Source organism: Monodelphis domestica, chromosome 6, assembly GCF_027887165.1.
Source record: "Monodelphis domestica isolate mMonDom1 chromosome 6, mMonDom1.pri, whole genome shotgun sequence".
Lineage (NCBI taxonomy): Eukaryota > Metazoa > Chordata > Mammalia > Didelphimorphia > Didelphidae > Monodelphis > Monodelphis domestica.
The window spans coordinates 271,664,880-271,678,242 of record NC_077232.1 but is presented as its reverse complement, the minus strand read 5'-3'; the positions used below and the strand labels follow the sequence as shown (position 1 = coordinate 271,678,242).

The 13,363-nt window shown below is 35.4% G+C and overlaps 1 protein-coding gene across 3 annotated transcripts in view; it reads right to left on the bottom strand.

Moving 5' to 3' along the window:
* Positions 1–653: 653 nt before the first annotated feature.
* Positions 654–13,363, bottom strand: part of ANTXR2 (ANTXR cell adhesion molecule 2) — a 248,493-nt gene continuing 235,783 nt past the window's right edge. For 2 of the 3 annotated variants that reach the window (XM_056803239.1, XM_007495962.3), the window contains exons 17-18: positions 4,222–4,285; positions 1,337–2,930 (exon numbers count right to left, since the gene is read on the bottom strand). In XM_056803239.1, coding sequence (XP_056659217.1) covers positions 4,247–4,285 — 39 coding nt within the window. In that variant the 3' untranslated portion in view covers positions 1,337–2,930; positions 4,222–4,246. Of the gene's footprint in view, positions 4,286–13,363 lie in introns of all 3 variants that reach the window. The other variant, XM_056803237.1, reaches the window with a different exon arrangement.

Below are 13,363 nucleotides of genomic sequence, written 5' to 3'. Positions count from 1 at the left end.
AGTGTGAAACCAATGAGGAACTTCCATCTTCCACTCCACAACTCCTCTAGATATGTAATAGTCATGTGATGAGAATGAGATAAATAGAGCAAAGCAGTCTACCAAGATGTGTGTGTATGTGGGTATACTCATAATTTCAAGAGAAACTGAGGGAAATACCATGAGAAGAATTCATTGGGCAGAATGGATAAGTTCCATGGAGAGACAGAAGTGGATGAGCTGTGATCTGAATCATTGGAAAGAGTTTCCAAATGGATGAAATCACAGGTCCCTTTGAATATTTCAGTAAGGGAAAAACACTAGGGTAACTGTATACAGAGTTGATAATAAAAAGTAGGGGTTGGAGTTCCCTGTGTACATCTCTTCTTCCCAGTTTTCCACAGCAATAAAGTAGCAGGAATTACTGGAAGCAATTTGTTATATAAAATCTAGCACTATTAAAACAAAATCAAGCCATTGCTTACATATACATTCATCAGAAAATTATGATGTTTAATACTCATGGATGTATTATATCTGTATTACCTACTCTTATACTTAAAATTAGTATAATGAACTTGAAGTGCTGCTTGCCCACCCAATGATAACATGAAATCTTTTTAAAAACATTGCCATGCAAAACATAGTATTGTATCCAGTGAGTGGTGAGAAAGTTGGTTGGTACCTAGGGTAGCAAAATGTTTTATTCAATTCATAGAGATACACCTTAACAATCAGAACTTTATTATAGACAAAATTCATTAAATAACTTATGATTTAAAATTAAGTATGAATAAAAAGTACAGTGGTCAATCAAAAGAAATCATTTACTTTTCTACCATTTTAAATTGGAAAAACTATAGAACTCATATTGTCTATTTTGCCAAAATAAGAACTCTCCACGGATGACAGATGCTGCTCCCTGATTAATGGAAGTCCTCAAATTTTATTCTGCATCTTATTGGAAAGAAAATATAACTTTTTAAAATAGAATAAACTTGGGGAAAGGAATCAGTGTGCAATGCTTAGCACCAAATGTTTTTTTTTTCCTCCCTCTGAGCACCAAATGCTTCAAGGAAAACATTCCAAGTATCAAAGTTTTCAGATAGATAAATATTTATGGATTAAATCCATAAAGAACAGACACTGTTATGAAATATATATAGATGCCTTCAAAACTTTCTATCTAGGCAGAGTAGACACATAAGTTAAGAGTCATTTCCCACTTAATTGTTTTTACCACCTTATGCAACACAATTGGGATGATGAATATGGGTTTATTGGTATATGCTGAGAAAAAAAGTATTGCATTGACATTGTGTCCAGCAAATAAAGCAGATTTTTTCTTCTTCATGCATCAAATAAATATATAATTTTATTGAATGTTTAAAGCAGAGTTATATTGAAATTGTGAATTTCTCTACAAATATATCATGTAAGAGGGGAAAACTGCATGCACAATGTATTTGCTAACTGTAATATTTTTCTCCCTGATGATTTTCACCTTTCGGTGACTTGTTCATGTAAAAGGTGATAAAATTTAAAAAAAAATCTTTAGTCATCTAATACATCTTACAATACATTCAATTAAATTGTTCTGAAAATGTATATTCCATGGAATACTATGTTTATTTCCAGCATACATGAGTTAACTTGTTATCCTAAGCCTCTAATCTTCTAGAAGTTTTTGGTCTGTTCTACTTTGGAGTGCTCTCTTTATGTAAAGAATATTGTTTTAAACAAATTTACTATTTTTGTTTTAAACTTAACCTGAGACATTCTAACAACTAGTATATCATTAAGCAGAATTTTCTTCAAGCTCTTATGAATTCTCTTTTTAATCTTTCAAAAAGTAATCCAGGAAGTGCTATTGAGCTCAAAATCCATTTGCATAACAGTTTATCAAAAGCCACTTGTCATTGGGTGGGGACTATTCACATTCTTCACCCAATATTTTATAAACATTTTATTTTTAGACAAACTTAAAATGAACATCAAAGAGGCACAGATCAGTTGCATTAATATCGCTGACATGCCTTCCTGAAGTTCAAAAGATAGTATTCCAGTGAGTAAATTTGGTAAGAAGTGGCTCATTCCATTCAAAGGTGAGCTGAAGAGGAAGAGCTGATAACAGTAATAAACTCTAAAACCATGGTTATAACTCCAAACCACAGGCTGATAAGTGTGCAGCTCTGGACAGGTCACATGGTCATCTTTCCAATCATTCCTTCATCTATGGAGGGAACTACATTCAGATAAAAAACAATTTGAAGTTCATAGATACAAAGCACACACGCCTTCAGTGGATCAAAAGAAAGTTATCTGATAGGCTAAGAAAAGACTTTTATTTGTGAAATACTTGTACACATGGCTTTGGTTTCAGCCAGTGACAGAAATAAACTCAAGCAAGAGATTTTTAAAAAGGCAATGGATATCTATATCTCCATATATAGACATACAGATATATAGATATGGCGTCTTCGAGCGATGCCACCAATTTGGAGACCATCCAAGAGAATCATTCATGTCCCTTGAAATTTCCATGATGAACACAAAGGGGTGGTAAGAACAGGATGCTCCACATCGCTCTTCCCATCTTGCGCCTGAGCAGCGTGCCCACCCAACGGGAAGTGTTCGCCTTTGCCCCCGCCTCCCCCAACCATGTGATGGTTGTTGAACTTATTTTTAGTGTCATTTGATAAGCTTCTCTGCTCACAGAGAGACATCCCACTGACCCAGCCACTGGTCATTGTCTATACCAGTTCACATCAAAGCAGGCGCGCTTTGTCAGGTTTCGACTCGAATATCCATTTTGCATCTGAAGTACAGTATCAAAAGTGACTGGATCATTTGAGTCTTTTTCTTCAGCTGCTCCCTTCTTCCTCCCCCACAGTGTTTCTGCTCACACTAACATAATTTGGCATCGTCAACGTGACATGATGATGGTTTTTCTAAAAAAATTATAATACATACATTGTCAATGAATTGTGATGGCTAACGCTCTTGAAATTTTGTTTTTAAGTTGAGGAGAGGTCTTTTTCAATTGCTGAATCAGAACCAATGTAGAGTACCCCTCAAAATCCAAGTAATGCGCATATAGTAATAGGTCATTCAATGTCAAAAGGCATAAAAAAGATGAGCAAAATCTTCACAGGCTGCTGCTTGCTGTTGCCTTTAATTATATTAATTAAACTTTGAAATTCTCATGCAAAGAGAATTGCTGGCTTGTGACGCTGAAGAGCCCTTGGAGATTTGAAGGGGGGACCCTGAGATACTAGCTTTAAGGCAACCCCTTCTTTTAAATTTGAAGGAAAAACCTACCATAATTTATAATCCTGCTATAGCCAGGTATGTTTATAGAGGATAATATTGCAAGAATTACTTAAATCTAAAAACAGAAAAAAAGGAGGAAAAAATCTTCCAGACACAGTGTCAAGGACTTGAAGTACCAGGCTCTCAAAATCTGCTCTTTGGTTATGGGGCTGTCTTCCTAGAGGATAACGCTCTATTAATTTTCTTCTTGTCCCGGGTGCATAATGAAAGAAAGGTGTCTTCGAAAACTAAAGGGCAAAGTCTTGCTTGCTACCAATACCTTAAGGCATCCTGTCTACATTTTGTCATGCATGTGCACTTCTCAGTGTTAAAATGACAAGATTTTCCAGTCAGAAACTTCCCGTAAGGCACACTTTGATAGGGGACTCACAAGGATTTTATGATATGACATCGCTAAAAGGCAATGAATGAACTTTTCAATTTGCTTAGCCTGGTGGGACTCTTCCAAACCTTCTGCCTATGGCTAACAATCTCTCTATGTTAATTACAAGTGCCATATTTCCATTGGAGAAGGCTTACTTCTTTAATAATGATACACCATGACCAGTTCTTTTATTTAGCTATCATCTTCATGGTGAATTGTTTCTTCTGCTGTTGCTTCTACCCTTTACATATAAATACTGGATTTTCTGTCAAAATTCTGCATGCAAATTAATGTTCCTCTTCATGTCCACAACTATGCATCATGGGTTAACACTAAGTTGTAATGAATTCCTACCTATGTGGTAGAACAAGTGACTGAAACAGCTTGGTGTAAGCAAGCTGACTGGTGAAATCTGAAAAGATGAGAAATCACAAAAGAACAATCTAGGCTAAGAGGCATTAAGCTGCATTTCCAAGGAATGAAAAATATGTGTCATGGTCTTCATTTGCTTGGAAACTGGTAGTGATAATGCTCCATCTTCGTACCGTTTGTTTTTTTCTGCCTTCTTTCTTACTGAGAAGGAACACGAGAAAAGTTTATGCATCGGCCCTGAAAAAGAAGAAAAAAGAAAGTTTTATTTCTTTGTAGCATGGTCAAGATACACACATGCACATATGCATACAAACATCTTCCAGCTCCTTTCTAATGCAATAAGAGGTTAACCAACATGTGTATTTTTCTAAGAATCTGAAATATTAAAATAAGATCCTATATAATATTATTTATTCTCCAGGTATCAAATTGTGGCAGATTATATGATTTATTTCCCCCAGAGAAGTTCACCTAAATAAGTTTCATTAGTATAGTTAACCAAAAAATGATAGGAAAAATAAACCTGTTGCCTTAGTATCTACAATATAACATAATAATCCCTTTGATAAGATTAGTGGAATCAGCACTGTGCAGGAAGTTATAATATATTTTTTATAAAACAAGTAAAACAGTACAAACACAAAATTTAAGCCTCTCTCAAGGGTATATGGGTAGACTGGGATGGGAAGGAAGGGAAACATTCCACTGTTACTGTTAGAGCACTCTCTCTATATTTAACATTTTCAATAAATTTTTGTCCCAGGGTTTTGATTAGTAACAATTTTCTCTTCTTTTATTTCGTCTAGTCCATATGCTGATCATGCATGAATTTAAGGTTAGATAATATTCAAGCCATCCAGCCGAGAAGTGCCTCTGGTGAACTGGTTCTGATATAGCATCAAGACTGCTTTAAGCTACTGAAGCTTCCTTTTAACCAATTATTTCACAGCAGGTATATTTACTTACATGTGAATCATTGCAGAGTCTTAAAAGTTCTCTTTTCATCCTAAGATAGGGGTCAAATTGAAGTTCTGCCACTAATTAGCTGTGATATTAGTAAAGTATCAGGAACCATTTTCTCTATAACTTATAGTCTTTGGGTGTTGCCTAGAGCTTTGAGAGTTTAAGTGACTTGACCAGGGTAGTAAAGACAGTATGTGTCAGAACTGGGATCTGTCAGAACCCAGCTTTACTTGACTACAGGCAAGTCTACCCACTATGCCATGTTGTCTCTACTCATAGATGCTAACTCCATCAAATACTAGGTTACTAAAAATCTCCGTAAGAGCTTCAGTAATGAAAAATAAAAAGACTAGCATAATCATCTACCCTTGAAAAAAAGTGAATATTGTAAGGGCCCTACTCTTTCTCTAATCTTTTTGGAGTACAGAAGGGAAGAGAATAATTTCAAGTTGTGTCTATTCTGTGTCACTTCTTGTACTAGGCTTTTTAACAATATCAAAGATGAAAAGGGAGACCTCACCTCTAACATAGAGGAAATTAAGGCAATCATTAAAAACTATTTTGCCCAATTATATGGCAATAAATATGGCAATCTAGATGATATGGATGATTAATTGAAAAAATATAAATTGCCTAGATTAACAGAAGAAATAGAATACTTAAATAATCTCATATCCAAAAAAAAAAGAAAGAAATTGAACAAGCCATCAAAGAACTCCCTAAGAAAAATTTCCCAGGGCCAGATGGATTCACAAGTGAATTCTATCAAACATTTAAATAACAATTAACCCCAATATTTTGCAAACTATTTGACAAAATAAGCAAAGAAAGAGTTCTACAAAATTCCTTTTATGAAACAAATATGGTACTGATTCCAAAGCCAGGCAGATCAAAAACAGAGAAAGAAAACTACAGACCAAACTCCTTAAAGCACATAGATTCAAAAATCTTAAATAGGATACTAGGGGGAAGAAAAAACCTCCAGAAAGGAGTGATCACAAGGATTATTCACAGTGATCAGGTGGGATTTATATCAGGAATGCAAGGATGGTTCAATATTAGGACAACCATCTGCATAATTGACCTTATCAGCACACAAAGCAACAGAAATCACATGATTACCTGAATAGATGTAGAAAAAGCCTTTTATAAAATACAACATTCATTCCTATTGAAAGCATTAGAAATTAGAGGAATAGAAGGGGCTTTCCAGAAAATAATCAACAGTTTCTGTTTAAAACAATCAGCAAGGATCATCTGCAATGGAGATAAATTAGAAGTCTTCCCAATAAGACCAGGAGTGAAACAAGAATGTCCATTATCACCTCTATTATTTAACATTGTCCTAGAAACACTAGCAGTAGCAATCGGGGAAGAAAAAGAAATCAAAGGTATTAAAATAGGCAATGAGGAGACTAAAATATCACTCTTTGCAGATAATATGAAGGTCTACTTAAAGAATCCTAAAGAATCATCTAAAAAGATAGTGGAAATAATCAACAACATTTCCAACACATCTCAGCAGCAAGATTTAGAAAGAGAAATTCCATTTAAAATCACCCTAGATAATATAAACTATTTAGGAATCTATTTGCCAAGACAAACACTGGAACTATATGAAAATGACTACAAAAATTTTCCCACACAATTAAAACCAGAACTAAAAAATTGGAATAAAAGCATTAATTGGGTAGGATGAACTAACATTAAAAATAATGACAATCCTACCCAAATTAATTGACTTATTCAGTGCCATACCTATGAAACTACCAAAAAAATTTTTACTGAATTAGAAAAAATTATAACAAAGTTCATTTGGAAGAACAAAAGATCAAGTATATCAAGGGAAATAATGAAAAAAAGTGAAGGATGGGGGCCCAGCAGTACCAGATCTTAATATGTACTATAAAGCAGTGGTCATCAAAATAATATGGTACTGGCTAAGAGGCTAAAGGGAAGATCAGTGGAATAGACTTGGGGTATATGATCTCAGCAAGATAGTGTATGATAAACCCAAAGATCCCAGCTTTTGGGACAAAACCCCACTATTTGACAAAAACTGGTGGGAAAATTGGAAAATAGTATGGGAGAGATTAGGTTTAGCTCAACAACTCACACCCTATGCCAAGATATATTCAGAATGGGTGAATGATTTAAACATAAAGAAGGAAACTAAAAGTAAATTAGGTGAACATAGAATAGTATACTTGTCAGAGCTATGGAAAGGAAAGATTTTTAAGACCAAGCAAGAAATAGAGGATATTACAAAATATTAAATGAAAAATTTTGATTGCATTAAATTTAAAAGATTTTGTAGAAACAAAACCAATACAACCAAAATTAGAAGGGAAGTAACAAATTGGGAAAAAATCTTTATAACAGAAACCTCTGATAGAGGCCTAATTACTCAAATTTATGAGGTGCTAAATAAATTGTACAAAAATTCAAGCCATTCCCCAATTGATAGAAGGGGATATAGGGCATGAATACCAATTTTCAGATAAGGAAATCAAAACTCTCAATAAACACATGAAAAAGTATTTTAAATATCTTGTAATCAGAGAGATGCAAATCAAAAGAACTCTGACATTTCATCTTAAATCTAGCAGATTGGCTAATATGACAGCAAAGGAAAGTAATGAATGTTGGAGGGGATTGGCAAAATTGGGACATTAATGCACTGCTGGTGGAGTTGTGAATTGATCCAACCATTCTGGAAGGTAATTTGGAACTATGTCCAAAGGACACTAAAAGACTGACTGCCTTTTGATCCAGTCATAACACTGCTGGGTTTGTACCCCAAAGAGATAACAAGGAAAAAAACTTGTACAAGAATATTCATAGCTGCACTCTTTGTGGTGGCAAAAAATTGGAAAATGAGTGGCTGCCCTTCAATTAGGGAATGGCTGAACAAATTGTGGTATCTGCTGGTGATGGAATACTATTGTCATCAAAGGAATAATGAACTGGAGGAATTCCATGTGAACTGTAATGAGCTCCAGGAATTGATGTAGAGTGAAAGGAGCAGAACCAGGAGAACATTATACACACAGACTGATACACTGTGGCAGAATTGAATACAATAGACTTCTCTACTATCAGCAATGAAATGATCCAGGACAATTCTGGGGTATTTATGAGAATAAACACTATCCACATTCAGAGGAAAAACTGTGGGAGCAGAAACACAGAAGAAAAACAATTGCTTTATCACATTATTCGATGAGGATATGATTGGGGATGTAGATTCTAAAGGATCACCCTAGTGCAAATACTAATAATATGGCAATAAGTCTTGATCAATGACACATGTAAAACCCAATGGAATTGTTTGTTGGCTACAGTGTGGGTGGGGGAGTGAGAGGAGAGGAAGGAAATAACATGATATAACCATGGAAAAAAAATCTAAATTAATTAATTCAATAAATAAACTTAAATTCTTTAAAAAATATAATTTATTTTACAATTATAGTGTTTGATCCTTACACCAACCCTTTGAAACAGGCATTACTATTCTCTTTATTTTACATATGAGGAAACTGAGGCAGACAGAGAATAAGTGATCTACCTAGAATCTGAGGCTGGATTTGAACTTTGGTCTTCTTAACTCCAGGCCCAGTATTCTATTCAGTGTTGTTAAGAGCTGACTCCAGTATAGGCTTAGTAGTGGTTGCACTGGGGCAAAGGATATAAGCAGCTTAGTAACTTAGGGGTTGTAATAGAAAGATAATCTGTGGACATATTTCTCGTAGTAATAAATGAGATACTCTGGCTTGACTAGAGAGATACTAGGGGAAACCTAGTTGTAATGGAGATAGAGATACTTCTGAACGATAGAGAGATACTACTAGAGGGGATACTCTGGGGTTGCCTACTGATCACTACTGATGGCTAATAGATTAAGTTATTTCCTAACATCCACCCTTCACCTCCTAGTTTTCCACTCATGACCTCCTGCCTCCCTCCCCCTCCCCCTGTTAGTCAGCCACCCTTCTAAGTAATTCAAAGGTGAACTGTGAGGTTTAGAGAAGATACTTTTTCCCTCTTTCTCCCTAGTTAGGAGGTTTATTGGGAAAAAGAGGACAAGGATGGAAGTTGAGGTGAGAGGGATAGGGTTGTCCCTAGTCTATAAGGAGGGTTAGGAGGAATTTAGGAAATATCGGTCCTATCACAGCTGTGACACAAAAATCTGTCAGGGAGATGGGAGGATAACTGTTTAATCTTCTTTCTTCTTCCTTCAAACTCAAATCTCAAATATACAATCAGTTCTTCACACTCTAAGTCACCAATAAAAGTTAATTTCTTCTCAGCCTGGCTCCAGAAGGAGAGAAGCTAACAGGGGTCAGTTCAGAGCTTCTTCCCCCTTCAGCCTGGCTTGACTCTTCAACTGTCTTTCCTGGGAACATTCTATTTGGAAAGTTCTTGTCCTTTACTTTGTTTTGCATGCATGAAATTCTTTCTTCCTTCATGCCTCTTCCACATTCCCCCCTTTTTTCTTTTTAAAGAAATTAATATCTGTGAATTTCAATGATACTTACCTTTAATATAATTCTATCTATCTATTCTCAACTCTGTACTATCTGAAATATACCTTTACCTTCCCAAAATAACAAAATCTTAACTTATCTTAGCTATTTTGTCTACCTAGATGCTGAGCTAAGAGTGGGTATAGGAAAATGGTTTAGGTAAGGGATTTACATGAACATAGTTTTTACACAACAAATCATGTAATAATTTTCAAATCATGCCAACAATTTCACTAACATTCAGAATATACAATTGTCCTATTACATAATATCTATAAATTTAACCAAGAAAATTCCTAACACTAAGAAATACTAACTTACAATAACAATGCAATCTAACTTCTGTACTTAAGAACTTCTATGTCTCTCTCTACTTCCTTAAGACTTGAACAAATTCACTAGACTGTCACTATTGTTAGTAGTTAGAATATATTAATAAGTTATTCTTATATATAATATATATAATATATAATACAGTTAGCTTATGAGTCAATTAGTATTTACGTGTGTACATAGGTTGTATACAAATTTACATATGTACATCCTTCTAGATTTCCATGCAAACTCATTCAGAAAAGACATTTCTTAGTCTGTTTGAATTTTCCACAGAAATTTGTATGTGTGTCTTTTTTTGTTATGAAACTATGCATGTTGTCTACTTACCTATTCCATGATATATCTTCCTAAAGTGTAATCCTATGTAGCATATGCATGCATATATGTGATGTTAACATGTATGATGCATTCTTATATATCTTCATGATCAAAAAATCCAAAATTTCAAAGTCCTTCCATGTCCTTTTATGTTGCTCGTATAAACTCTTTCTTCCTCTCTGGTCCTTTGTCTGGTCAGCATGCCACTCTTCTGTCTTCTTTCACTTTTGATTGAAGACTTGTGTTCTTCAACTCAGGATCCACTGGAATAATCAGGAACCAGGAATACACGGGAACAACATAAACATGTATGCGTGTTGGGTTTTTATGTGTGCATGCATGTAAGAGTGAAATTTACATGTGCATGGAAGTAAGTTGAAATCTTCATGAATTTTGTCAGAATTTATCAATCTTCATGTGTGAAAGTAAGGATTACATGTGTTTGCTTCATGCATGGAAGTAAGCTGTACATGTTTTAATGTGGGTGTGAGCATTATGCAGTTTCTCAAGATTTTGTTAAGAATAGTGATTTGAAGCTGTTTCAAAATCTTTTGCTGTGTGACTTATTACAAGGAGATTTATTATGTGGTTACTGTAATTCTTATATAGTTACTGTACTTATTTCTTGGAGATAAAATTTAAAGAATCATGTATTCATTTGAAATAGCATTGTTTCTTTCTGTTCAGTTACTGTGTGATTGGCTGAGACTATGTATAAAATTATATAGAGGTTTTTACATGGCTGCTAATGTTTTCCTTTTGTCTGTGTTACTGAATGCATTTCTTTGTGACACTGTATTTGCTTCAGGGTTGCTATCATTTAAATCATTTAAACATGTGCAGTGCTCTCTTGACTGTATTCTGGTGGCAAGTACTCTCATGTGCTTTCCTGTGTTTTCAGTAGGGACTATTATTGCTTATTGATTATTTTCCTAGGGCTACTCAATATTATGGGTGTGATGCAATTTTACATGTGAAGCATGGAACCATGGATCTCTTTGATCAACCTTTATAGACGTTGGGGTTGTCATTATGACCGTAGTTTGTCTGATCCATTTTGGTTCTGTAGGAAATTCTCTTATCACCTGGTTTTATCTTATGCAATGAAAAAATCTAGTGGTATTCTTTGCACAAGCAAACCCAATTTCCTTAGTTCTTCAATCCTCCTTGTATCTGTTTTAAGTATTCGTGAAGAACACATTCCCCTCTTAACATGGACAAGTAAGGTGGTTTTACTGTCCTACCATGCCAAAGAGGCTGACCATATAGCATTTCAAAAGGTGATATATGCAAGTCAGTCCTAGGCCTGGTTCTAATGTTGAACAAAACAAGAGGCAAAACATCTGTTCCAATTAAGTGTGTTTCTGAACAGAGTTTACCTATTTGTGTTTTCAATTCTTTGTTCATACATTCGACCTGCTCAGGACTTTAGGGCCGATAAACTGAATGGTAGTTGAACTTAATACCCAAGTTCTTGTAGATTTCTTGTGAACCTGGGAAGTGAAGTGGGACCCCTTGTCCAAAATCTATGGTATCAGGAATGCAATGTCTAGATATAATCTCCTTTAATAGGAATCTCACTACCATTGCAGTATCATTTTTCTTGGATGGACGTGCTTCAACCCACCTAGTCAGTTTATCCACAATCACCAATGCATATTTGTATCCCTTGTCTTTAGGCATATTGATATAATCAATTTGAATACCCTGGAAAGGCATATAGCTTAGTGGTCTGCCTCCCAGTGCTGTGCTCTTAAAATGTCCTTGATTATATCTTCTGCATGATTCACATGCCTGACAAGTTCTAATGGCATATGTTGTTATTCCTGGTGCTGTCCAATACCTCTGTATGGTGTCCAGAATCCCTTGCCCTCTGTAATGTCCCTTTGCATGAATTACAGTGCATAGATGTTGATATAACTTTTTAGGGAGAATAGGTTTACCCCCTTGAGCAGTCCAGACACCTTTGATTAGTTTAGCGCCTAGCTGCTCTTTCCATGACTGTATTTCTTCTCTGTCATAGGCTTAAGTGAGATTATGCCTTTCAATCAGAGAGAAATTCAGCACACAGTGGGGACCGAATCTTGCAGCGTATTTTGATGTTATGTCTGCTCTGTCATTCCCTAGGGATAGTCTGTCCTTTCCATGAGTGTGTGCCTTACAATGGATTATGGCCACCTCTTTAGGAAAGTCTACAGCACTTATAATATGATCTATCAGATTGCCATATGCAATTGGTTTCCCAGCTGAAGTTTTATACCCTCTGTTTTTCCATATGTATGATGACCAATGTACAGTGGAGAAAGCGTATTGTGAATCCAGAAAAATATTAGCTCTTTTCCCTCTAGCTAATTCTAAGGCCATGAGCAGAGCCTTGAGTTCTGCTCCTTGGGCGCTGACATGACTTGGCAATGATACATGCCAAAGCATCCTGTCATTGTCAACTACCACTGCCCCTGTGAATTTTCTCCCATTGCGAACATAGGAGGATCCATCTGTGTATAACTCTATTTCTGGATCAATAAGAGGTGTATCTTTAAGGCATTCATTTGGCCTATACATAAGTTCCACTATTTGATCACAATCATACAATACTTCTCCACCCACTGGCAAATCAAGAATCAGAGTTGCTAGGTTCAATGGTACACATCTAATAATTGTGATGTTATCATTGCCTAACAAAATGACTTCACACTGGGATATTCTTGCATCGGTGAATAAATTCATATTCTGCAACAGTAACAGTTTTTCAATTTGGTGTGCAGAATACACATGCAATTTACATCCCAGTACTATATCATAGGACTTCTTGACCATTAGAGCTATAACTGTATGCCTCTTCCACAGCGTATAGTTCCAAATTTCTTTCCAGATTGGCTGAAACAAATTCACACTTCTACAAACAGCGCATCCATGAATCTATTTCTTCACAGCTTCTTCAACATTTATAATTTCTTCTTTTTTTAATCAACACTGCCAATCTAATGGATAGGAACAGAAGCTCAAAGTTGCTTTAATTTTAATTTCTCCAATTATTAGTGATTCAGAATATTTTTTCCACATGGCTATGGATAGTAGGCTTTCTTTTGATCTTCTGGAACAGAAGGGGGAAACAGTTAGCTTGCTGGTGGCATATAGTGGCAAAACTCCCAGCTGAACCATATTAAAATGT